General features: G+C 45.0%; 1 protein-coding gene and 1 long non-coding RNA gene across 4 annotated transcripts in view; both read right to left on the minus strand.

Moving 5' to 3' along the window:
• The window catches only part of AHCY (adenosylhomocysteinase), a 15,847-nt gene extending 12,423 nt beyond the window's left edge, over nt 1-3,424 (minus strand). Inside the window, exon 1 of the mRNA XM_010854872.1 lies at nt 3,294-3,424. Within this exon, the coding sequence (XP_010853174.1) occupies nt 3,294-3,321 (28 nt within the window). The 5' untranslated portion in view covers nt 3,322-3,424. The remainder of the gene's footprint in view (nt 1-3,293) is intronic.
• An 8,131-nt stretch (nt 3,425-11,555) lies between these two features.
• Nucleotides 11,556-25,676, minus strand: part of LOC104999326 — a 17,574-nt gene continuing 3,453 nt past the window's right edge. Inside the window, exons 2-5 of one of the 3 annotated variants that reach the window (XR_826583.1) lie at nt 20,631-20,699; nt 16,078-16,199; nt 13,001-15,563; nt 11,556-12,789 (exon numbers count right to left, since the gene is read on the minus strand). This is a non-coding gene — a long non-coding RNA (uncharacterized LOC104999326). The other 2 variants (XR_826584.1, XR_826582.1) reach the window with 2 other exon arrangements.

Here is a 25,676-nt window from a genome sequence, read left to right on the forward strand (position 1 = left end):
ATGGAGGAGTCTTGTTCAGGCTTCAGAAGCAGGAGAGTAGCCCTCTGACTGACTTCTGACCCTGCATGGACTATGTGCCTGCTTTGGTTACCGGCAAGTCAAGCCACACCTTAGGTTAAGAGAGGGAGTGGGTCTTGGAATTTCCTGAGCCCCTGGACGCCCGGCCAAACCCCTACGCTGACCCCCAGACCCTTGTTTCACAAAAGGAAACAAACAGCATTGTAAAAGGGAAAACAAGAGCTGCATTTTTGCGTGCAAACTGACAATATCAGCTTGCAGCCTGGGATTACAGGCAGGAGCCCCCAAAACTGCAATCTGAAGTCTCACCCGTGGGGTGGACCACTGCCCGGGACCCTTTTCCCAAATTGAGACTCCAAATTGCTGGTACTCGGGATGTCCCAGCACTGTTCAAGTTTGGATGTAGGTTGTCAGCCCAATTTGGTGATGTATATGCTATTACCCCTCTCTATCATTTCTATTTCTTTGCTTTTAACAACTAATTGTTTGTGTATTAACAAGTGGATTTTTTTGTTAATGAATCCTTTGAACCTAAAATGAAAGTAAAACACCCCACAGGCGAGGTCTTCAAGTGGCTTCTTGGGATGCTGCCTGATTCAAGAATCACCTAATAAGAGTTAGATCTTTAAAAAACAAACAATACCCCACAAAAGTCAGAGAAACAAACTTTTAAATTTTTAAATGTATCACCTCCATTCTTCTGCTAAAGTGAAAAAGCCAGCCAGCCTCCAATGGCTTCCCCTAACCGACTCTTCACATGGCCACAGTGCCGTGCCCAGGTGTCTGCTCACCCTTCTTGCCCACCTCGCCACCCTTTTCTCCGCCTCACTAGTTGCTCAACCATGCGAACCTCCTTACTGTCTTCATATTCCCGCCTCAGGGCTTTAACCCAAGCAGCTCTCTCAGCCTGGAAGGCTCCTCCCATCACCTGATACAGTACCTGGCACACAGTAGGTGCTTAGGAAAGAAGGAAGAACTTGGTATACTGCTGCTAGAGGAACTGAGAGCATGCCAGGGTGACTCTAGTAGAGGGAGTAAGATGATGAGTCAGGATTTTATTCCTGTAGAGTTTTAAGGGGAGTCCCATGACCAGACTTGTCTTTTGAGAAGGCTTCTTTGGTTGCTGCAAGTATCTACGAAGCAAGAGACTCACGGAGACCTGTGAGGAGGGAGCCCAGGACTGGGGTGGTGGCTGTGGAGACAGAGAAGTGGGCAGGTCTCCTCACTTAGAAAACAGATTGTATCTCTAGTACTCAGCTGGGTTGGGCACAGAGTAGGGGTTGGCCATGTTTACTGACCATCCTTGTTAAGACTGAATGAGAGAAGGTCCACGAAAGGGGCAGGCAGTAGATGGGTCACCAAAAATAAAAAAATCTGAACCTAGTCCAACTCCCAATATTTACAATGAGGAAAGGCTCAGAGAAATGTTTGCCGCGGGTCTGACAGCCAGTCAAGAGTAGGGGTGGGACTGGTGGCCAGGCAGAGCTGGTACAGCCAGAGGCTCCTGGGAGGGGCCCAGTAGTGGACAACAGTTCCTGTCCTATCCTAAGCTGCACCTCCTCTGCCACCCCCTGTCCCTCTAGCGAAAAGAACTCTTTCACTGCCCTCGGGATACAGCTGTGCCAGCCCTGGTGTTTTCATGGGTCCCTCAACTCCAAGAGCACAAGAGGGTCTGGCACTCTAAGCTCTGGGGTTTTTGGTGCCCAGGGGAGCTGAGGACTTGCAGAGGCTGCAGTAACACCTGTCCTAGGACAAGCCAAGAACATGAGCAAAACCCTGAGTGTTTCTTCATCTGCGAAGTGGGAATAATCCTAACCTTCCTTGAGCCCAAGGATTAAAGATACCATATGGGCAATGTCTGGCACAGCACGCCCTCCCTGATGGAGGCTTCCTTTCAACCCTACTTAGCCAAGTTCCTCCACTTCCGAATGTAGCCTTATCTCCTCCCACACAATGCAAAGCCCTCAACCCTTAACCCACCCATCTCTCCATAGTAATAACAAGCCTCTTTTCCAGCTCAGCCACTGGACCTTGCTTAATCTTTCTGGGCTTCAGTTTCATTCACACAACAGGGACAATAACCTACTCTGGCCCGCTGCTTGATAAACTACTACTGGTAAGTTACTATTTTCCAGAGAGTTTTTGGAAGTTTTTTCCTTTTACGGCTTCAGTTTCTTCCTCTGTATAATGGGATAAAGTCCACCCCTAAAGATCATTCTGTAAACAAATGCAAATCCCCAAATACATAAGAAGTGCTCCATAAATGTTGATGCTTTTCTCCAGGTTGAATGGTGTGCTGGATTTACTTTAAAAATTGCTAGCCAGACTGAACCGGTTTCTGCTGAAAGGTCATTAGGATTATTCCAAATGTGTTCACTTATACACAGTGGTGAAAAGATGAGCATGGCCTGGGTGCATCTATTCCACCACCTCCCAGTTATAAGTTTGGGCAAGTTACCTTTTTTTCCTGTGTCTCAGTAAATCCATAAAATGAGAAAGTAACAGTCCCTACCCTAAAAAGTCATTAGAATAAAATGAATTAATCTATAAGAAAGGTACAAGTGGTGCCCATGCCACAGTAAACGTTAACGATCAGTGTATCAGCTTCAATACATAGGACGGCAGGAAGGATTTTTCTAACCACTCCAAAAGTTCGAGATTCTATGTAGGACTGTTCTTGCTGGCCAAGCGAGTGACCCCAGAGGTTGAGTAACAAGCCAAAGGTCCCCGGTGAGTGGACTTGCCCGGCCTCGGGCTCAGTCTCCAGGCCCCTCCCCCACGCGCCCTTCGGGGCCCCAGTACCCTCGCCGTCCCCGTGGGAGGCTCAACGAGGGGTGGGCACTTGCCCGGGACCATCCAGTTGGCCAAGGAGCCGGTCCAGGCCCAGGAGGCAGGATCCAGGCTCCCTAGCGTTGGTCCCGGCAGGTGCCATTGGTCCCAGGCCATGGCCAGGTGCACGCTGCCCCCTGCCCCAGGCGACTCTGCGCGGAACACGCCGCCGCTCCGCGGAACACGCCGCCGCTCCGCAGTCCGTGCCGCTGCACCCTGCCTCGCGGGGCACGCCGGAACTTGTAGTTCGCGGCCGCACGCCAAGACATGCTAGCTGCGGCGGGGGAACTCCAACCCCCAGGCGGCCACGCGGGGCCAAGACCGCGCTGTGCCAGTGATTCAAGAGGGTCCTTCTGAGCGCCCCAGGTCGGCCCCGCGGCCGCCGCCCCAACAGGTCCCCAGCGGGTGGGGAGCGGATGCGGCTGGTTGCACGTCCTGTAACTCACCGACTTTGTAAGGCAGCTTGTCCGACATATTGGCAGCGTTTCCGCATGGACTGATGCACACAGGCGAAAGGGGCCGGGCCTAGGGCTGGGAAGAGGCGCGGGCTGGGCGGCGCCGGGTAGGGACCTGCGCCTGGCGCCGACGCCTTTAAATATCTCCCCCGTCTTGCATATTCATGAGTCCCGAGCGAGCTGAGCCGTCGGGGCGGGGTCCAACGCACAGGGGCGGGACCGGAATGGACTTTGGTTCCTGCTGAGAGCAGTTTTTATCCCAAGCGGTCCTTCCACCTCCCGCACTGGGTAGCAAAGGGATCTCGGAGAGAGGCCTAAGAACAAACTCCATGCTTTCCTTAGTTCAACCAGTGAAACCCATGTCATAACCGGGGGAAATTGAAATTCCAACCACCTCTCTTTCCTGAACCTGTTTCTTCTGTAAACTGGGCAGTTGATACCTACCATACAGATTATAAGTAAAGCTGCAACATGTCAAGTTTCTAGCACATCGTAGGCCTTCCACCCTCCTGCCACTATCCTGAATTTAGTTAAATTTGCATACGTATTTATACTTTTACTGCTGCTGCTACTGCTGCTAAGTCGCTTCAGTCGTGTCCGACTCTGTGCGACCCCATAGATGGCAGCCCACCAGGCTCCGCCATCTCTGGGATTCTCCAGGCAAGAACACTGGAGTGGGTTGCCATTTCCTTCTCCAATGCATGAAAGGGAAAAGTGAAAGTGAAGTCGCTCAGTCGTGTCCGACTCTTAGTGACCCCATGGACTGCAGCCTACCAGGCTCTGCCATGGGATTTTCCAGGCAAGAGTACTGGAGTGGGGTGCCATTGCCTTCTCCGATACTTTTACTACGTATGTAGAAATTATTAAATGCTTCTTAGAATATTTTCTGTTTAAAACCTTCATGTAAATGGTAACGTACTGTACTTATCCTTCAGCAATTTGCTTTTTTCTGTTGATATTATATTTTTAAGAGTAATGCATAGACTTAGAATGTATTCATTTTTGCTGTTGCATAGTATTTCATTGTCTACATCCCATGATTAATTTATCTGTTCTCCTATTTGCTGACATTCAGTTGTGTATCATTCTGCCATTATTGCATAAATGGAAAAATAAACATTGTCTTTTAGTGCACCTGAGTAGGTGTCTGAGGCATAAGTGTACTTAGGGATGAAGTTTCTGAGTTAAAGGCATGTTTTTAACTTTCCTAGGTCTTGCCAAACTGTTTTCCAAAGTAATTTATCGCCTCACCACAGTGTCTGACGGGGCTTGTCACATCCCTGTCACCACTTGTCAGACTGACAAAAATATTTATCAAATTGATGGCTGTGAAACTCTCCTTGTGGATTTAATGGCCACGTGAAGACCCTTTATCATCTTTATAGGAACCCCCTTCCCCAACCTCCACCCAGCTGCTCTCTCGTACTTTTTTCAGAGTTGACCCATTCTGAGTCTGTGCTTTCTCACCTCCCACTCAGTCCTCAGCTGTCTGGTCTCCACCCCCAGGTCTCTGCGGAAACTGCTCCAGCCAGGTCAGTAGGGAAGCCAGACCAACGTGCCTCAGCCTGCATCCCAACCCACCTCCTTGCTGCACACAATGTGCCCTTGGCTTTCACTTTCCTGACTCCGCACCCACTCTCCGCAGGGTGCCTTCTCTGGTCTAAGCAACTTCCTCTCCTTTTCTCCAAGAATTAATGTTCCTTTTTTCTCTTATTTGGCTCCATCTGCCAGCCCCATCTCACCCACACTTAACTTGTTGTGACCACCCATATCCAGGTAATCCAAGTGTACATGGAATAAAACACTGCCTTACTCCAAACGTGGCCTGTTACCCTTCTCAATTATCACATGCCCTTTCTCCCCATCCCTGGAGTTACCACTGCAGTGATTAATGTCTTTATCATTCTCTTGCTTTTTTAAAATGGATTTTACAACTTATATGACTGTCCTAAACAACACATTGTTTAGTTTTGACTGTATTTTGTCTTTGTCTAAATGAAATCATACAATGTGTTTATTCTTTTGCAACTTACTTTCTCTTTCAACATTGCTTTTGAGGGTCATTCATGTAGATATTATAGCTCTTATAATATCTTATTTATCTTATCTTATAATATCACTTATTTTCATTTATTATATCTTATAATCACTTATTATATCTTATAATATCACTTATTTTCATTTCTGTTTAATCCACTTATTTATTCATTCTATTGTTGATGGATATTGGGTTGTTTCAGTTTTTTTGCTATTGCAAAGAATACTGCTTTAATATTCTTGGGTGTGTAGATAGATACAGATATAATTTGGGAGTCACATTTCTTAAACAAATATGCTTAGGTTCAACTTAACTAGGTAATGTTAAACTGTTTCCCAAAGTGGTTGCATCAGTCTGTACTCCCACCAGCAGTGGATAAATACTCTTGTTTTATGCCCTTATCAGCCTACCAATTTTTTTTGCCTATTTGGCAGGTATGAAGTGGTATCTCATTGTGGTTTTAATTTGCATTTCTTTGACTACCGTGACTAATGAGGTTGAGCATCTAGTCACATGTTATAACCCATCTGAGAGTCTTTGTTTGTAAAAGTTCCGTTCATGTCTTTGCCTGTTTAAAACTAGGTGGTTTGTTTTTCTTTTCAACTAATAGAAATTCTTTACATATTCTGGGTATTAGTCCTTTGCTAATTATATGTGCTGCAGATATCTTCTCCAGATTTGTGGTTTGTGTTCTCACCCTTTCTCTGTTGTTGTTTTTTTTTGATAACTAGAAAATCTTAAGAGTTTTGTGTTTGTTTTGCTATGCTGCTCCGTATGTGGGCTCTTAGTTCCCTCGCCAGGGATCAAACTCCTGCGGTAGAAGTGCAGAGTCTTAACCACTGTCAGGGAAGTTCCAGATATTCTTAGCGTCAGCCGAGTGTGTGCTGCTTGGTTTTTGTCTCATCACAACAAAGATTTGGAGTGACAGACATTAAAGCCCCCTCGGCGTGTCACAGCTCTCGGGTCTTGGACAGACTGTGTTATAGCTCTTAGACAAATCAGTGTTACAGCTCAGTGTTACAGCTGTATTTTATTTAGAAGATAGCAGGAAAATCCATCTTTGAGGCGTGAGGGCACGTCGATCCAAAGACGCAAAGAGAAGAGCGCCCCGGCGCGCAGGAGAGAGAGAGAGAGAGCCCTTTGGCTCCTCTTTTTATATGTTTTTTCTTCCCCCTAGGCCTGCCCTATGCAAACTGGGCTTAGTCAGGAGTGCTGTTCTACCTGAAGTCCTCACTCCGGTCCTCGGTCCTGGGGTCCTCAGACCTTCCTTTGACCTTCCTCTGTTCTATTTTCCTGGGCTTTTCTCTTCCTTGTCTTTTAGTCACTGCCATTTTGGACTCCTTTTCCCTATTTTAACTACCTAACCTTAGTTGTAATGTATTCAAATTTGTCAGTCTTTTCTGTAGTGTTAATGGCAGTTTTTGTCTTGTTTTAGAAAACCTATATACCCCCAAAGTCATAAAGAATTTCTTCTGTATTGTTAGCCCAAAGTTTTATAGTTCAAATATGTATGTGGTGTGAGGGAGGAATTCTATTTCATTTTTTTTTCCCGAATGAATAAGCAGTTGTCCCAGCACCACTTAGGCAACAGTGCATCCTTCTTCCAGTGACCTATAGAGCCATCTCTGTCATCCATTGTGTCCATAAATATACCGGGTTATTCCTATCTCTCTATTTTGATGCAATGATCTGTGTATGCACTGTTGAAATTACTAAAAATTTTTAATAAATCTCATTCTTTTCAAGAGTATCTTGTGGAAGTTCCCTGGTAACTTAGTGATTAGGATTTTGGGGTTTCCCTGCCATGGCCTGAGTTCAGTCCATGGTTAGGGAACTGAGGTCTCACAAGCTGCAAAGCACAACCAGAAAAGAAAGAATATCTTACACTGTCTTGGATGTTTGCACATCTATATAATTTTAGAGTTACTTTGTCAAGTCTTGGGAAAATTTTTTTTTGAATTTTTACTGCAGTTGTATTAATCTATAAATTATTTGGACTTCCCTGGTGGCTCTGATGGTAAAGAATCTACCTGCAATACAGGACACCCAGGTTCAGTCTCTGGGTCAGGAAGATCCTCTGGAGAAGGGAGTGGCTACTCACTCCAGTATTCTTGCCTGGGAAATCCCATGGACAGAGGAGCCTGGCAGGCTACAGTCCATGAGGTCACAAAGAGTTGGACAGGACTGAGCAACTAACACTTTCACTTTCTACCCAGTAATGCCCATTTTATCATCACCAGTAAAGCTAAGGGAATGTCCTGGCAGTCCAGTGATTAAGACTCCACACTGCCACTGCCGAGGCTCAGGTTCAGTCCCTGCTTGGGGAACTAAAATCCCATAAGCCACGTAGTGCAGCCAAAAGGGGGGGAAAAATATATATATATATATACACACACACACACACACACACAGGGCTGTAAAATTTGTTTCTCCCTCTCTATCTCATGACCAACAACCTGATTCCAACTCTCATCACCTCCCATCTGGATCAGTGCACCAACCTCATCAGTGGTTTTTAAGCATCCAGCCTAGCTGTGTCCCATTCATCTTCTAGCCAGAGTGATTTTATATATATACATATATATAATTTTATATATAAAATTTTAGCTTATATCTTTATTTTGTATATTTATATAATTTATATATATTATATTTATATATACTTATATATATATATTTAGCCATGCCACGTGGCTTGTGGATCTTAGTTCCCTGACCAGGGATCAAACCCAGGTCCACGGCAGTGAAAGCACCGAGTCCTAACCACTGGACCACTAGGAAATTTCCCAAAGTGATCTCTTGAAACTACAAATATGTCCATACCTTCCTTCTGCTTACAACTATTAATTGGCTTCCAGTTGCCTAAAGGAGGGGTCTCTAAAGTGTCTTTAATGAATGAATGAATTAACTTTTGGTTGTGCTGGATCTTCGTTGCTGCATGGGCTTTCTCTAGTTGCAGCGAGTGGGGGCTACTCTTCGTTGTGGTCACAGGCTTCTCATTGCAGTGGCTTCTCTTGTCACAGAGCAAAGACTTTAGAGCGTGGGCTCAGTAGTTGTGGCACACGGGCTTAGTTGCTCTGTGGCATGTGGAATCTTCCTGGACCACAGACGGAACCCCTGTCTCCTGCATCGGCAGGCAGATTCTTATCCACTGCAACACCAGGGACGTCCTCTAAAGTGTCTTTTTGATCAATATTTTTTTCCTCAGATTCTATTGCATTTTTTACAACATGACTGACCAGGAGAGGGGTTCACGAGAGGGGCTGTCAGCTTCAGCCTTTTCTGTCTGTTCACTGTTGTAACTTCAGTATTATCTGGAACTGCCATTTCTTTGCAGGAATATTTTGAAGCCTCCCACCATTTTGAAGCATTTAGTTAGGTTAATATAGGAAACCTGGTACATGATACTTATGTTTGCTTAGCCTGACAGAGGGGGTTTCCCTGGTGGCTCGATAGTAAAGAATCCGCCTGTAAGGCAGGAGACCTAGGTTTGATCCCTGGGTTGGGAAGGTCCCCTGGAGGAGGGCATGGCAACCTACTCCAGTATTCTTGCCTGGAGAATCCCCATGGACATAGGAGGCCTGGGGGGCTACAGTTTCTGGGGTCACAGAGTCCAACACAACTGAGCTACTAAACACAGCACAGCCTGACAGAAACACACACTACACCCAAGACCATACTGCAGAATGCTGAAACGGGGGCTAAGAGCCCCACTGCCCACCCCCCAACATGTGAACCCCCTTCCATCAGGAAATCTCTGCTACCTCACTTGACAAAGGTCACACAAACAGACCAGGTGAGGGAAACGGTGTCAATTAATGACAAAAACCCATCTAAGTGTCTGTCCTGCTTTGGGAGATGTCAGTTAAGGACACATTTGCTCATGTAGTATATTAAGTTCATTTGAACAAAACTTTTGGAGATTGCTGGCCTCAGGAGAAGGTCCAAGCACCTTTGCCTGGCCTTCAAGGCCCTCCCTGTGTGACCCCTGCCTGTGCACCTCACCTTGTCTCTTTGGCCCCAACAGCATCACAGTTCTCACTACAGCCACTCAAAACTTATAGATGGTTCTCCCACACCCACTGTGTTCTGTTCTGCCCCCAATATTCTCCCCTCTGTCTCTGGATGCTCCCTGATCCCAGACTTCCTGTCAAAGTCCCACTTGGCCTTTAAAGCCCAACTGTTCCTCGGCCCCCCTCCCCAGGCAGGAATAGACGCCTCCTCTGTGCTCCCACAAACCCCCTCATGCAGCTCTACCTCTGTCCTTTCCACATTGTTTCATGCCATCTTTGAGGGGAAGGGCAGACCTCTTTCTCTTTTAGCCCCAAGATCCAGCACAGCCCTGGTTAGTTTTTTATATATATTTATTTGGCTGCGTTGGATGAGGGCAGGGACTGGATCTGGCTTTATTATGTAGCTGCATCCTCAAAAGCTAGCTAACTTGATCAATACTTAGTGAATGACTGAAGGACCTCAACTTCTGGTTTTATTTTATTTAAAAAAATATGTATTTATTTTATATAGCAGCCAGGTCTTAGATGCAGCACGTGGGATCTAGTTCCTCGACCAGGGATTGAACTGAGTCCTTAGTTGTGGCACGAATCTTAACTGTGTCATGCAAAATCCTTTGTCGCAACATATGGGCTCCTCTCTAGTTGTGGTGCACAGGCTCCAGAGTGCTCAGGCTCAGGTATGTGGGATCTTAGTTCCCCACCCAGGCATAGCATCTGTGCTGCCTGCATTTGAAGCACAGAGTCTTAACCACTGGACCACCAGGGAAGTACCGGCCCTGCAGCTGCTAAGTCACTTCAGTTGTGTTCGACTCTGTGTGACCCCATGGATGGCAGCCCATTGGGGTTACCTCCGTCCCTGGGATTCTCCAGGCAAGAACACTGGAGTGGGTTGCCATTTCCTTCTCCAATGCATGGAAGTGGAAAGTGAAAGTGAAGTTGCTCAGCTGTGTCCGACTCTTAGTGACCCCATGGACTGCATGCAGCCTACCAGGCTCCTCCGTCCATGGGATTTTCCAGGCAAGAGTACTGGTTAATCTTAAAAAATAATAATATAAATATTAATAAAACCAGAAATTGAGGCTTCCCTGGTGGTTCAGTGGCTGGTACTCCATGCTCCCTGTGCAGGAGACCCAGGTTCGATCCCTGGTCAAAAAGCTAGATCTCACATGGTGCAACTTAAGACCTGGCTGCTATATAAAATCAATAAATATTTTTTAAAAAATCAAACCAGAAGTTGAGGTCCTTCATTTAGTCATTCTCTAAGTATTGATCCTGTTAGTCAGCTTCTGAGGATGCAGCTACATGATAAAGCCAGACCCAGCCCCTGCCCTCACGGCATTTGCATTCTAGTGGGCAAGAGGTGGAAAACAACAAAGAAATGAGCAAACAATTTCAGGTAAGGATTTGTTTGTCCTGCCCAAAGACTTTTGCACATGCTATTCCTTGTGCTTAGAAACTTCTTCCTGACTCTTTACATGACAATTACTCTTCCTGTAAATCAGGTGTGCCAAAGTGTAGCTTTCTTTATTATTCTCTTTCTGTGACTCATGGCTTCTGAAGTCCCTTCCAGCCTGAGACACTGTGTTTCCCATTACAACAGTGTTGTCAGCCCTACTTTGGTCCCTTGGGCTCCCATGGAAATCATCCTCAGGAATTCCCTGGCAGTCCAGTGGTTAGGACTCTGTGCTTTCACTGCAGGAGCCACGGGTTTGATCCCAAATCAGAGTGTTGTAGCCTCGTGTTCTGGAAAACAAACTCACTCAGAAGGACAATGCAGATAGTGGAGTGCAGTTTATTACACCAGCGGGCCCAAGGCAGTCTCCTCTTAGCCAAGGACCCCGACCAGCATTTGTGAAAATATTTTATACCCCATGTGTACGTGTCTGAACCCACCACCCCAAATTCCTTGAGACTTACATAAACCAAGGAAAATACAATCCCAGTAACCCCATCATTCACGTGCTATGTGCTCATGTGCTCCAACAGTCAAACAATTAGCCAATAATCAATAAACCCGAGGTCACACTCCGATAGATACAGAAAAATTTATGGCGTGTCTGGAGGAAGGGGTGATTAGTGTATGTTTTCTCTTAGGCGATGAGTAACCTAGGTACAATCTTCAAGGTTCCCCTGTCTGGAGGGGGTCTTATCCTTCTGTTGTTGTTTTCACAGGCACTAAACACAGAGTTCAGAGTCCATTGGAAAGGTAGCCGAGCATGATCAGCATGAACAGGCCTAAGATGGAGTCCAGGCCCTATGAATTCCTTCTTCATTATCCGCTCTTCATGCTCTTAACTCATATTATGAGTATCATTCATAGGGATATATTGCACCCTGGCTCTCCGACTGCCAATTTGGGAGAATGACATCAACCTTCGGGTTACAAAGTTCATTATACATTGTAAAATTCAGGGTCCACAAAGCAGAACTATCAAGGCAACTATAACAGTGGTAAATATAGTTTTCCACCAATCGCCCTTCACCCAAGATAGGACCTAAGTCCAGAAAGGAATGTTTTCATTTGACATTGCTTTTACCTAGTTTTTCATGTCATTTAAATCAGTCGATACATTGCCAGATAAGTCAGGAATGTATATACAACATTCAACCTTAATTATAGCACAGGTCCCTCCTTGAGCAGCTGTATGTCCAAAGCCATTCTATTATGAATTACTGCTTTTCTCATTTGGATTTGCTCTTCATTTAAGGCTTGGATGGCTTTTGTTCTATCTAGGAGGACCTGTTTTGTGAAATTAGTCAAAGCCTCTGCTTTAATCATGATATCTGTTGTCCCTATAGAGGGTACGAATAAGGCAGCAATATACTCATACGATTGAAACACGGATCTTGTCCACCTAGCATGTAAATAAGGTAGATATACTGCGGCTTGTTGTAGGTTAGGCTTTTGTTACACTGGCATTTATATCAAATGTAACCCCATGACCCGAGTCCATTGACTGTAGGTCTTACACCAAGAGAGCAAGGAGAGGTTATGATTGACAAGAGAGAGGAAAACCTCTTTTTGTCATCCCAGAAAAGAGCAGAGTGGTTTAAAATCTCCTTGGCAGAGCGGTGACACCCACCAAGGAAGTCCATCCATCACTGACAGAGGCATAGCCCTACATACCCAGCAGTTGGAAGTGTTGTGGAAGTCTGTGTAGAAATGTGCCCGTGAGATGAAAACATTATCCTGAGTTGAAACAGAAGTTAAATTCAAAGTCACGTCGCTGAGGCCAAGCAGTAGGAGTTGATTGTGCGGCTTCATCCTGAAGGGGCTCGTCCAGGATCTTCTTTTCCTTCTTCTTAAGGATGGTCTTAGTCTCTTGAGGGTCAGCGGGGTCCCTCTGTGCAGTCCACTCAGCGTTTTTTGGGTCTGCTTGGTATGTTCTCTTCACCCTCGTATGATGGATCCAAGGGACAATACCTGCAACTTTAACTGCAGTAGGGGTAGTTAGAATAACATAAGGGCCCTTTCACCAGGGGGCTAGCAAATCATATTTCCAATCTTTGACCCATACTTGGTCACCAAGCGTAAACTCATGAATCTGTTCCCCAAGGGGGAACGGCACCCTTTCTTGTACAAACTTAGTTATCCGATTTATTACCTTACCCAGTTCCACCTGCTGTGAAATCATATCCCTCCTTACCTGAGGCAAATTTGTTGACACCTGTTTTATTATGGGAGGGGGCCTCCCATACACAATTTCATATGGAGAATAGCCTTGGGACTGTGGGGTCATCCTGAGTCTGAGCAGAGCCATCAGAAGCAAGTCCACCCAGGAGCAGTCAGTCTCTATGATCCACTTGGAGAGTCTCTTTAGTGTCCAGCTGGTTCATTTCACCATCTCAGAACTCTGGGCCTATATGCAGTGTGCAGTTTCCATTTGATATTTAAAGTTTTGCTTACTTGTTGTAAAAGCCGGGTCATTGTCTGAACCAATGCTGGTAGGAAGTCCAAATCTGGGAACTATTTCCCTAAGCAGGCACCAGGCTACTTATGCTCTTTCAGCCCAGGTAGGAAAATCTTCTACCTATCCTGAGAATGTACATACCATGACCAGCAGGTAATAGTAGTGTTGGTGAGGTTTCTTTTCAGTGAAGTCCACTCCCAGGTGTTCAAAGGGCAGCATGCCTTTCAGCTAAATACCCGGAGGTTTTTGTCTGATACCCGAGAGGCAGCATTAATCTGTGAGCAGGCAGCATGGCCTAGGTGGGTCGCTTGGTGTGTTTGGCTTACCAGATTGTGTGCCAGCTCCTTCGGTACTGATAATTTGCCACTTGGCAATTCCCACCATCCCTTTTCAGTCTTGATGGCCCCTTCCACTTTGGCTAACCTGACAGCCATTGTCCTTGTTTTATGGGGCTAGTGCCATCAGTATATAGGACCCAACTAGGGTCTGGACTCCTGTGTCCTTCTTTAAAACAAACCCCAGATACCTTGCCTCCTCCTTGCAGATCTGGGCCTTCTTCTTCGACACCCGGTAACCTGCTTCCATCAGCAGCTGGAGCAGTGCTTTTGTCCCTTTCCAGCATTTTTCCTTGGTCTCGGCAGCCAGCAGCAGGTCATCCCCATATTGTAGGAGCCAACATCCATACTCTTCCAGATGGAATGAGTTCAGGTCAGAAGCCAAAGCTTCCCCAAAGATGGCTGGGGAGTTCTTAAACCCTTATGGGGGAGTCCAGATGAGCTGTTGTTTGGTGCCCCCAACTGTATCTTTCCATTCAAAGACAAAGATGGGTTGTGACGCTGGGGCGAGGCGTACGCAGAAGAAGGCATCCTTGAGATCTGGGTGAGTATAAACTTTAGTCCTCAGCAGGAGGAGGTTAAGTAAGGTATAGGGGGTTGGAACAGTGGGGTGTAAAGTCACAGTAGCCTGGTTGACTAGCCTGAGATCCTGTACAGGCCTATAGTCCTGTCCTCCTTTCTTTTTGACTGGCAGGATCGGTGTATTCCAAGCCAACTGGCACTCTACTAGAATGCCCACTTGTTTCAATCTATTAATGTGGGGCAGTATGCTGGCCCAGGCCTCTATCGGTAGCAGGTACTGGTGCTTTCTAACCAGGATGGTGCCTGGTTTGAGTTCTGTTATCACTGGGGCTTGATGTTTAGCCAGCCTGGGGGGGGAGTGGGGTTTGTCTTCCACCCAAACCTCAGGGAATAATTGAGTTAGCTCTCTCTCATGCTCTTCTGGCCCACCCAGTTCTTCCTTCGGAGGCTCATGCAACCTCCACTCATCTTGGGGTGGTATTGACAGAGAGAGAGCAAATAAGTCATAGTGTCCATCCGGAAGGTGGGCCTCCCCTCAAGGGAGAAAGTCACTTGTGCTCCTAGTTTGGAGAGCAAGTCTCTTCCCAACGTGGGTACTGGGCACTCAGGAATGTAGAGGAATTCATGAATCACTTGATGCCCACCCCATCTGACATTTTCTGGGCTGGCAGAACGATTTAACCATCTCTTCTCCCGATATCCCAGTTACGGCGGTAGTCTTTTTGGACAGTGGTGCCACAGGCTTTGTTACTACCGACAGTTCTGCTCCTGTATCCACCATAAAGTCAATGTTTTGGTCCCCCACTTTTAAGGTTACCATGGGTTCTCGGGGACCTGATATCTCTGAGCCCTGGAAGCCCTATTTAATTTCCAAGCCGGCAAGTCCCACAACTGCTGGAGCTTCCTCTTCCTTCCTTGCCTTAGGGCATTCATTCTTCCAGTGGCCAAAAGCTTGGCACCAGGCACACTGGTTTGGCTGTAACGGGGCCGGGGCCTCCTTTGGGACTGGTTGAAGGGCAGAGGAGGTTTTCCGGAAGGCCCGAGATAGACTTTCCCAGAGCAGCAGCTAGCATTGTAAATCTCTTGTCTGTTCTCTTTCGTTCCCTCCGGCTCTGTGGCAGAGTGCAGTCTCTGCTTAATTCCAACGTCTCCCTCCCCTTCTTGTCAGTACTCACCGGGAGAGGCGGGTATAGTTTGGGCAGTTCAGCTGGAGCCGGATCCTAGAAGTGTTGGCCAGAGGCTTCTGTCACCAGGATCGGAGCCTGCCAAAACGGCGGCTCTAAGAACTCCGGGAGAGCTGGCGGAAGAGCGATGGCTGCTGCAGGAACTTCACCTGGCCCTGGATTGGGCATTAAGGCCGCCTCCGGTCCTGGTGGAGCACTGGGAGGCAGGCGCATCATTATCCAGTATGGGGGAGGGGTCAGGTCATCCCCGTCCAAATCCTGTAGAATTTCCTTTTTTTTAATCATCAGTCAATTTTTGTGCCATTAATATTTTTCTCTTTCCCTTCTGAATACAGAACCTTGTCCAAGTAGGAGAGTCTTTTGAGCTAACCCTAGCCATGAATCAATATACGGATATTGATCCAGGTGTCCTGGCTCTCCTGTGACTACTGTATAGACTGCTTCCACTATTTGTAAGTTCATGGTGTTCTCTGGTGACCATCCTACTCCCATAGGGGGCCATTCAACCTCACAGAGTGTGTGGAGGTGGTTAGGCTTCATCTTCACCCCATAGTCTCTTCCAAATCCCTTCTTTAAATTTTTAATCATGCACTCCAATACAGTTACCTTAGATTCACTTCCCCCATCTTGCTTACCTTCTCAGACCTTCTAACTTTTCCTTTTCGTTCTGTCTTTGAAGTTCTCAGTACCCTATGTACTTCTGATATTTCCACTCAATGACACTTAAATTGCCATTCTGCCTCCTTCCTAATTGGGGTGAGAAGAGCCTTACCTGCCAGATCCCAGAGGGAGAAGGGGGATCGGCTGTCTTCACCTGCCGGTCAGCACAGCTGAACCAGAACACCACGTGGTCCAAGACTGTTTCTCCCTTTAAGTCTGTTCTGCCTTGGTGGGCTTGATCAGGTGCGGATGAAAACACAGGTGGGTTAAATATCCCATGTCCCAGGCCATGTCCGGAAAAGCCAATTCATACTCACTTATGTATCCCCCTCCTTCTAGCCTAACAATTCTGAGGGGGTCAAGAATTTCACAGCAGACGGGACACCTCCTGGGAGAGGGCAGAATACAAGCAAACAAGGACCAGTTTCCTATCCTAAAATCCCCTGGCGATTGCTTGGTAATAATTTTCCCTGAGATGGCGTGGACACACCTCCTAAAATGACCTTCACAAATTTCCTTCCTAAACCCTAGCACGCTTGTCGACCTGTGTACCAAGCAATCGCTGCTGCCTGCCTATTCCAGGCTCCTGTGGGTCCGTGCCCCTTCTAGTCCCTCCCAGCGGGGTGATCAGGCCCCCTTTTCCACCCTGCTAGGTGGGTTCCTCCTCACCTGAGCGCTCAGTTCCCCTGCTGCCGTCCACTACCTGCTAACATGAAAGGTCTGGGCATTGAGAAGCAGAATCCTTCCAGAAGGGCAAGGTTCCTTTCCCCCCTCTAGAAGATTCAAGCTGCAAGGCCTCAGGGTAGTCCCAAATGGGACTTGTCTCCTTGAAGTGAGGAGTTTCCTGGTCAGTGAACCCAAATGTTGTAGCCACGCGTTCCAGGAAACAAACTCACTCAGAAGGACAATGCAGATAGTGAAGTGCGGTTTATTACACCGGCAGGCCCAAGGCAGAGTCTCCTCTTAGCCAAGGACCCCAACCAGTTTTTGTGAAAACCTTGTATACCCTAATTGTACTTGCTCAAACCCACCTCCCCAAATTCCTTGAAACTAATCTGGACAAGGTGAAAGAGAGATATGATCAAAGGTAACCCATGATTCATGTGTTACAAGACTAGATGAACAGTGGACATTTATCAATAGGACTGGGGTCATATCCCAATAAACATAATGGAATTTACCACTTTGCTCTGTTACAGAGTTAATTAGCATATTATTTTAGGCAACAGAGAGTCCAAGTACAAGACCTGAGGCTCTTTTATTGGGGGGGCGGTGTCTGGTTTTCCATTGGTATGCCACTTCTGTAGACACGGGGCACAAAGTTCAGAGTAGCCTAATGGTCGCAGCCTGGCCTAAGATGGAGTCCAGCTCTGTCTGTTTCCTCCTTCAGAATGAAGTGTGTTTCTGTTACCCATAGCTGTCTACATAACTTTTGATGCCCAGTGCAAAATGAAAATGCAAGGCCCTTGTTCGAAAAAAACTCTGTCAGGGAGGGGAAACTGTGGTCTAGTGGTTAGGACTCCGTGGTCTCGCTGCTGAGGACCTGGTTGAGGAGCTAAGATCCCACAAGGTTTGTGGAGCAGTCAAAAAAAACTGTCTTAAGCACTGCGGGGAGGGGGGATTGCCATCAAAGATGTGCTGTGCTGTGCTGTGCTTAGTCACTCAGTCATGTCTGACTCTTTGAGGCCCCACGGACTGTAGCCTGCCAGGCTCTTCTGCCCATGGGGCTTCTCCAGGCAAGAATACTGGAGTGGGTTGCCATGCCCTTCTCCAAGGGATCTTCCAAACCCAGGGATCAAACCCAGGTCTCCTGCTTTGCAGGTTGATTCTTTATGAGCTGAGCTACCAAGGAAGCCCAACAAAGATACTAAAATATAGATACAGAGCTTCCCTTCTCTTCCACAGTCTCTGTCTTGACTTATGTTTTTGTTAATTAATGTCACCCTAAGTGAAATAAATATTTTTAAATTTTACCATTCTTTATATTGTACAATGCCAGTTTTAAAGGCAAATAAAAGAGCATTTAGTTCATATGTAGAATCACAGTTTGTGTTACATAGCTTGTATATGTGATAAGGACAGAGTAAAGGGACAAAGTAGGTGATTAAAGAGTTAATACCACTAAGGGAGTGTAAGTAGAAAATTTATGGGAGACCCTCATAAGTTAATGATTACTCAGTAAAGCAGGTTTGTTTAGCAAGAAAACCATGCAACAGAATCATCTCCCAAAACAATAAGACAATGGTGGCCCAAGCCCCACCTCCTGCTCAGTGAGCTCAGTTAGGACACGCTGTCTGCACACATGAAAAACAATTTATGGATCTAGCTGGACCATGTAGGGACAAGAAAACTCTCCTACCCAACCTGGAGGAGAAGCTGAAGATGGAAGCATGACATCTACTACTCAAGAAAGACAAAGAAGATCTTCTCCCCATCCCCACTTTTCCTTTGGTTATAAAACTGTAGCCCACTCTTTCACCCACCCACTTATAAACCTCACAAGCTCCTATTCTAATCATTTTGCCTCTCACTGAGTTCTTTCTGTGCTGAGACATAAAGGGCTATCATACTGGAGCTCTTCAGAGCCCCTGAAGTGCCACCAAATATGCGTATGTGTTTTGTTCTAACCAGAAAGAGGAAACACTGCACAAAAGCCACTTCATTGGGGACTTCCCTGGTGATCCAAACTTGACGCTTTCGCTGACACTAGCTGTGTTCAACGCTGGTGGGGGAACTATGATCCTGCAAGCTATACAATGCTGCTAAAGAAAAAAAGCCACTTCATTTTACTTTTTGATATGTGCATATTTTATCAACACCCCGCCCTCAGCTTACTGGTAAGTGAGTGAGGAGGGACTGAAAGGAAAAGGAAGTATGTATTTCCCCATCTTTCCTTCTACATTGTCAGTATGTTTGGCTAATACAGAGTAAGTAACACGAGAAAAACGTGGTAAGGTCCTTGGTTGTTAAGGTTTTCCTGTGTTCAAATCAAGTTCTGGTTTGTACTGGTTCATAGTCTCTTTGAGTCTTGCTGAAATCCACACATCATGCGCCACTGGAATTGTGTGTCCATGGGACTTTGAGACCATGATTTTCATGCAGAAATATACTGTATTATACCATTCATTTGAGGGGAATAGGGGGGAATTATTTACCCATTAGCATCCACCTGCAATACAGGAGACCCGGGTTGGATCCCTGGGTTGGGACGATCCCCTGGAGAAGGAAATGGCAAACTACTCCAGTATCATAAAATTCATCATTTTAAAATGTACAACAGTCATTTTGGTATAGCCACCAACATTGTGCAACCATCACCATGATCTAATTCCAGAACATTTCATCACCTCGTAACTGTAAGTCACTTCAGTCGTGTCCGACTCTGTGCGACCCCATAGACGGCAGCCCACTAGGCTCCCCCATCCCTGGGATTCTCCAGGCAAGAACACTGGAGTGGGTTGCCATTTCCTTCTCCAATGCATGAAAGGGAAAAGTGAAAGTGAAGTCGCTCAGTCGAGTCCGACTCTTAGTGACCTCATGGACTGCAGCCTACCAGGCTCCTCCGTCCATGGGATTTTTCCAGGCAAGAGTACTGGAGTGGGGTGCCATTGCCTTCTCCGTCACCTCGTAAAGAAACCCTTTATCTACCCTCTAGCAGTCAAAGTTCCTATTCTTCCCTCCCACCAGACCCTAGCAACCACTAACCAATATGTTTTTGATTTTAATAAGTTTACCTGTTCTGGACATGTCATATAGATGCAATCATATAATATGTGACCTTTTTTTCATTTTTAGTTGAGGGGTATTGTGTCTAAAGTGATATGCACAGAACTGAAGTATTATCTAGATGAATTTTGACATAGGCATACACCCACGCAAGAAAAGAAAGTATATTTGAGGATAATTTTTTAAAAGTGCGCATAGATGGGACTTCCCTGGTGGTCCAGTGGTTAAGAATCTGCCTTCCAATGCAGGGGATGCAGGTTTGATCCCTTGTTGGGGAACTGAGATCCCATATGCCTTCTGCAACTAAAGAAGCCTGCACACCGCAACTGGCGCCTCAGCAAAGACCAACACAGTCAAAAATTTTTAAAAATAAAATAAAATGCACACAGAGTGCATAAATCACAGCACTCTCATGGAGTAGTATGCCTTTTCCATTTTTCATTATTAGAAGTACAACAAGTTGTTCGTTCATGCAGAACTTCCCATGTATTTTGGATAATTTCCTTGGGAAAAAAATTCTAGCATTTGGAATAACTGGACCAAAGGAGAGAAGCATTTTTAAAGATTCTCCTGATTTTATTGCCATGATGTTTTCTAAAAGTTATCTGCAGTTTCTGAGTTTGTCACTGCATGTTTATTATTTTTTATATTCTTTGTTTTCTTTTTTGCTGATTTAGTAAGTGAAAATGATAAATAATTTACATGTACATTTCTTTGTCATTGGAACAGAAGTTTCCTGCTCCAGAATAAACCTAGTGGGAACCTCCCACTGAAAGTTTATAACAGCACATTTGATTCTGTGCAGTACAATGTGAGATACTTTATACAATATGTGACTTTATATGTGTTTCTTCAGAGTTCATTTCCACACCCCCTGACTGTCACATCTCTCTGGTAGAGTTGAGTGCCACCTGCTCCTTTGTCTCTCATGCCTCTTACCTGATCTTTAACACTCCTGCTGTGAACCTTGCGGAGGCGTATCACCTCTCTGAGCCTCAGTTTTCTTGACTGTAAAATGGGAATCATAGTAATCATAAAAATCATCATAATAAATAAATTTAGAGAGTTAGTGCTAATCAAAAAATACTTAACCCACATAAGTACAATGCTATCATTATAAAGCACTGTTTAGTCCACTTTCTCACATTGAAAAGTTAGTAATTTTTTAATGACTTTTTTTTATTAAACATGCACTTTTTGAAATGTAGACAACAGAAAAAGATTTTAAAAAGCTATAATTCAAAGATCATTACTATTCCCATTTTGGTTCAATTTCCTTCTGGTCTCTTCACTTAGGTGTAGCATGCATGCTAAGTCGCTTCAGTGTCCAACTCTGGGAGACGCCATGCCAGGCTCCTCTGTCCATGGGATTCTCCAGGCAAGAATACTGGAGTGGGTTGCCATGCCCTCCTTCAGGGGATCTTCTCGACCCAGGGATCAAACCCATGTCTCCTGCGGCTCCTGCATTGTAGGGGGATTCTTTACTGGTGAGCCACCCAGAAAGCCCATAATTAAGTACACATGTTTTAGATATTTGAGATCATACTGTATAGAGACTTTCTTATACTTCTTTTTTTCCACTTAACATCACATGCGTTGGCTGCATAAAGCTCTCAGCGTGTGCCAGGTTGTATTCCAAGTCCTTTGTAAACCGTAACTCATTTAATCCTCATAACAATATTAAGTAGCTTTTCTGCAAATGAGGAAACTGGCACCAGGAAGTTACATAACTAGGCCATAGTTACACAGCTAATAAGTAAAGGAGCTAGAATTTGAACTCAAGTAGTTGAACTCCCGAGAAGGAAATGGCAACCCACTCCAGTATTCTTGCCTAGAGGACCCCGTGGACAGAGGAGCCTGGTGGGCTGCTATTCATAGGGTCGCACAGTCAGACATGACTGAAGTGACTTAGCATGCATACATGCATTGGAGAAGGAAATGGCAACCACTCCAGTATTCTTGCCTGGAGAATCCCAGGGGCAGAGGAGCCTGGTGGGCTGCCGTCTATGGGGTTGCACGGAGTAGGACATGACTGAAGCGACTTACCAGCAACAGCAGCAGTTGAACTCCAGAATCTGCTCTTAATTCTTATCTTATACAGTTTCTCTTGCTACAGAGTATTCCAATTTATGGAAGTACCACAATTTATATAACCCAACCGCTCTTGCTTCAGTGTCAGTATTAAAAACAACACATTGGGACTTCCCTGGTGGTCCAGTGGATGGAAATGTGCCTTCCAACGCAGGGGACGCAAGTGCCATCCCTGCTCAGGGAACTTAGATTCCACATGCCACAGAGCAACTAAGCCTGTGAGCCACAACTGCTGAGCTCGTGAGCCATAACTAGAGAGTCTGCGTGCCACGAAGAAAAAGATCCCTCATGACTAAACCTGACACAGCCAAATATATAAAATAAATTTAAATAAATAAACAACCTATTAATGTGTCCGCCTCTGATACACTATGGCTTCAGATAAATTTATAGAAATAGAATTACTTGTTTAAGAAATACCAATATTTGTCAAAGTCTGGATACAATTTGCTAAATTAATTACCTTCCAGAAATTTGGTTCCTGTTCTCTATACTCTCCAAAATGGAGTATAATTATATATTTCAAATGTATTCTAATTTATTGATTGAAAAACTTTGCCATATTCTCTCCAACAAGCAGCAATATCATTTTTAAATGAAACTTCTCATTTTGAGATAAATACAGGTTCACATGTAGTTTTAAGAAGTAGTACAAAAAAATTCCACAGTCCCTTTGCTTGGTTTCCCACAGTGGTAACATCTTGCAAAACAATGTACAAAATCACAACCAGGATATCGACAGTGATACAGTCAAGATATAGAATGTTTCCATCACCATAAGAATCCTTCATGCCACACCCACTCTATCCTATTCCTACCTGCTTCTGAGCCCCTGGCAACCACTAATCCATGTCTATAGATCCACGTCTATAATTTTGTCATTTCAAGAATGTTATATAGATGGAATCATACTATGTAGCCTGTTGGAATTGGCTTTCCTACTCAGCATGGTTCTCTGGAGATTCACCCGAGTTACTACATCTGTCCATAATTCATTGCTTTTTACCCCTGAGTAGGATGCACAATTTTGTTTAATCAGTCACCTACTGAAAGACATCTGGGTTATTTCCAGTTTTTGAATATCACAAATAAAGCTGTTATGAATATTTGTGTATAGGTTTTCATGAAAATGGAAGTTTTCATTTTTTTAGGCATAAATGCTCAGAAGTGCAATTATTAGGTTGCATGGTAACTTTTAATTTCATGAGAATAAATTGCCAGACTGTTTTCCAGAGAGGCTGTACCACTTTATTTGCCCACCACCACTGAAGGAATGATTCAGTTTCTCCACATCCTTGCCGCCACTTGGTGGTGTCCCTATTTTTTATTTTAGCCATCCATTCTGATAGATGTATAGTAATACTTCCTGTGGTTTTTAACTTGCATTCCCCTACTGACTAATGACTGGTTCCCTGCTGGCTCAGCAATGAAGAATCCACCTGCAATGCAGGAGACAGATGTTCGATCCCTGGGTCGGGAAGATCCCCTGGAGAAGGAAAGGGCAACCCACTGCAATATTCTTGCCTGGAGAGTCCTATGGACAGAGGAGCCTGGCGGGCTACTGTCCATAGGGTCGCAAAGAGTCGGACACAACTTAAGAGACTAAACAGCAACAAACATTGGCTAATGATGTCGAATATTTTTTTCATATGTATATTTGCCGTTTTTACATCCTCTGTGGTGAAATATCTTTCATGTCTTTTGCCCATCTTCTAATTGGATTGTTTGGAGTTTGTTTTTTTTACCGTTGAATTTTCAGAGTTTTTTTTAGTGTATTCTAGATATTAACCCGGAGAAGGCAATGGCACCCCACTCCAGTACTCTTGCCTGGAAAATCCCATGGGTGGAGGAGCCTGGAAGGCTGCAGTCCATGGGGTCACTGAGGGTCGGACACGACTGAGCGACTTCACTTTCACTTTTAACTTTCATGTATTGGAGAAGGAAATGGCAACCCACTCCAGTGTTCTTGCCAGGAGAATCCCAGCGACCGGGGAGCCTTGTGGGCTGCCGTCTATGGGGTCGCACAGAGTCAGACACGACTGGTGCGACTTATCAGCAGCAGCAGCAGATATTAACCCCTTGCTGTATGTATAGTTTGCAAATATTTTCTTCTATTTTGTAGCTTGTCTTTTTATTCTCTCTCTCCCCCTCCACTTTCATTTATTTTTGTGCTGCACACACAGATTTCAGGATCTTAATTTCCCAACCAGGGATTGAACCCAGGCCCATGGCAGTGAAATCACCAAGTCCTAACCACTGACTGCCAAGGAATTCCCTTTTATTCTTTTAAAAAAATGTATTATGGCTGCATCGGGTCTTAGTTTCAGCTCATGGGCTTCTCTCTAATTGTGGTGCGTGTGCTCCAGAACACGCTGGCTCTCTGGCTGAGGCCCTGGGACTCAGTTGCCTGGAGACATGTAGGATCTTAATTCCCTGACCAGGAATCGAACCTGCATTCCATACTTTGGAAGGTGGATTCTTAGCCACTGGGACCACTGGGGGAAGTTCCCCTTTTATTCTCTTAACAGGAACTTTGCAAAGCAAAAGCTTTCAATTTCGATACACTCCAATTATTAATTTTTCATTTTATAAATTGTGCTTTTTTCCCCTGGTAATTCATAGTGTATTTACAAAATGAAAAGTTCTCTATCGAAATACACTTTCCACTGGGAAAAATAAATAAAACAGACAAATGGATCTAAACAAAGTAAAAATTAACTTTATTAGATTTCAGTGTAGAAGATAGTCCATAACAAGTGTATTCGCCCTTACTTCCCCAAAACTGATTGTTTTCCAAGTTAAGATTTTTCAAATACTTTAAAATTGAGATTATTATGTTGACATTTGTTTCTTATTCCACATCATCTTCAGCCATGCTCTGAGCACTTACAATTCTCTGATTAATTGTTAGCAGCTTAGAAGCCCCTGGAACACTGGTGGTGGAAGTTTGCTGCAGCACTTGCAGTAACTGCTGTGGCTATCCACCCACAGCAATGCATTTGTCAGATGGTCCAAACCCTTCTCATATTCAGCTTGAGCTAGCAACTCTTAACCAAGCTGTATTTCTTCGAGAAAGAATTTCTGAACAGTTTCAGCGTCTTTGAGGTCAAGTAACTTGGAAAGTCCAGCTCTCTCTTTGGCAAATTTTGTCTCTTCATTCTTGCAGCCTATTCTTGAAGTTGGAGTCACATTGGGTGGAAAGGATCCCACATATCCCATCGGAAAGGACCCCTCCCCATACCAGCGGCACCGGCACTGTTCTGGTCCACCATCTTCTCTTCACTGAGGAGTAGGGTGGGTGTCCAAGAAACCTCGGAGAGGATCCATGCGTTTGTTCTTAAGACTAAGAATTTTTTGTCTAGCTCTAGACCCCAAAGATTTTTTCCCTATGATGTTTTCTACAAGTTTTATAGTTTTACGTTTTAAGTCCATGATTCATTTGGGGTTAATTTTGGTATAAGACATGGGGTTTAGTTTGAGGGATTTTGGTCATTGCTGTCTTTTGTTTGTTCATTAGCTTGTTTTGCCCATGAATATTCAATTGTTCCAGCACCATTTGTTGGCTGTCTTTCCTCCACTGAATTGTTTTCGCACTTTCATGAAAAATCAACTGGGCACATCTATTTCTGAGTTCTCTATTCTATTCCATTGATCTATATGTCTGTTCCTCTGGTCTTGATTATTATGGCCATATAAAGTGAAAGTAGAGAGTGATAAAGTTGGCTTAAAGCTCAACATTCAGAAAACGAAGATCATGGCATCTGGTCCCATCATTTCATGGCAAATAGATGGGGAAACAGTGGAAACAGTGTCAGATTTTATTTTCTTGGGCTCCAAAATCACTGCAGATGGTGACTGCAGCCATGAAATTAAAAGATGCTTACTCCTTGGAAG

Source organism: Bison bison, unplaced genomic scaffold, assembly GCF_000754665.1.
Source record: "Bison bison bison isolate TAMUID 2011002044 unplaced genomic scaffold, Bison_UMD1.0 scf7180017864352, whole genome shotgun sequence".
Lineage (NCBI taxonomy): Eukaryota > Metazoa > Chordata > Mammalia > Artiodactyla > Bovidae > Bison > Bison bison.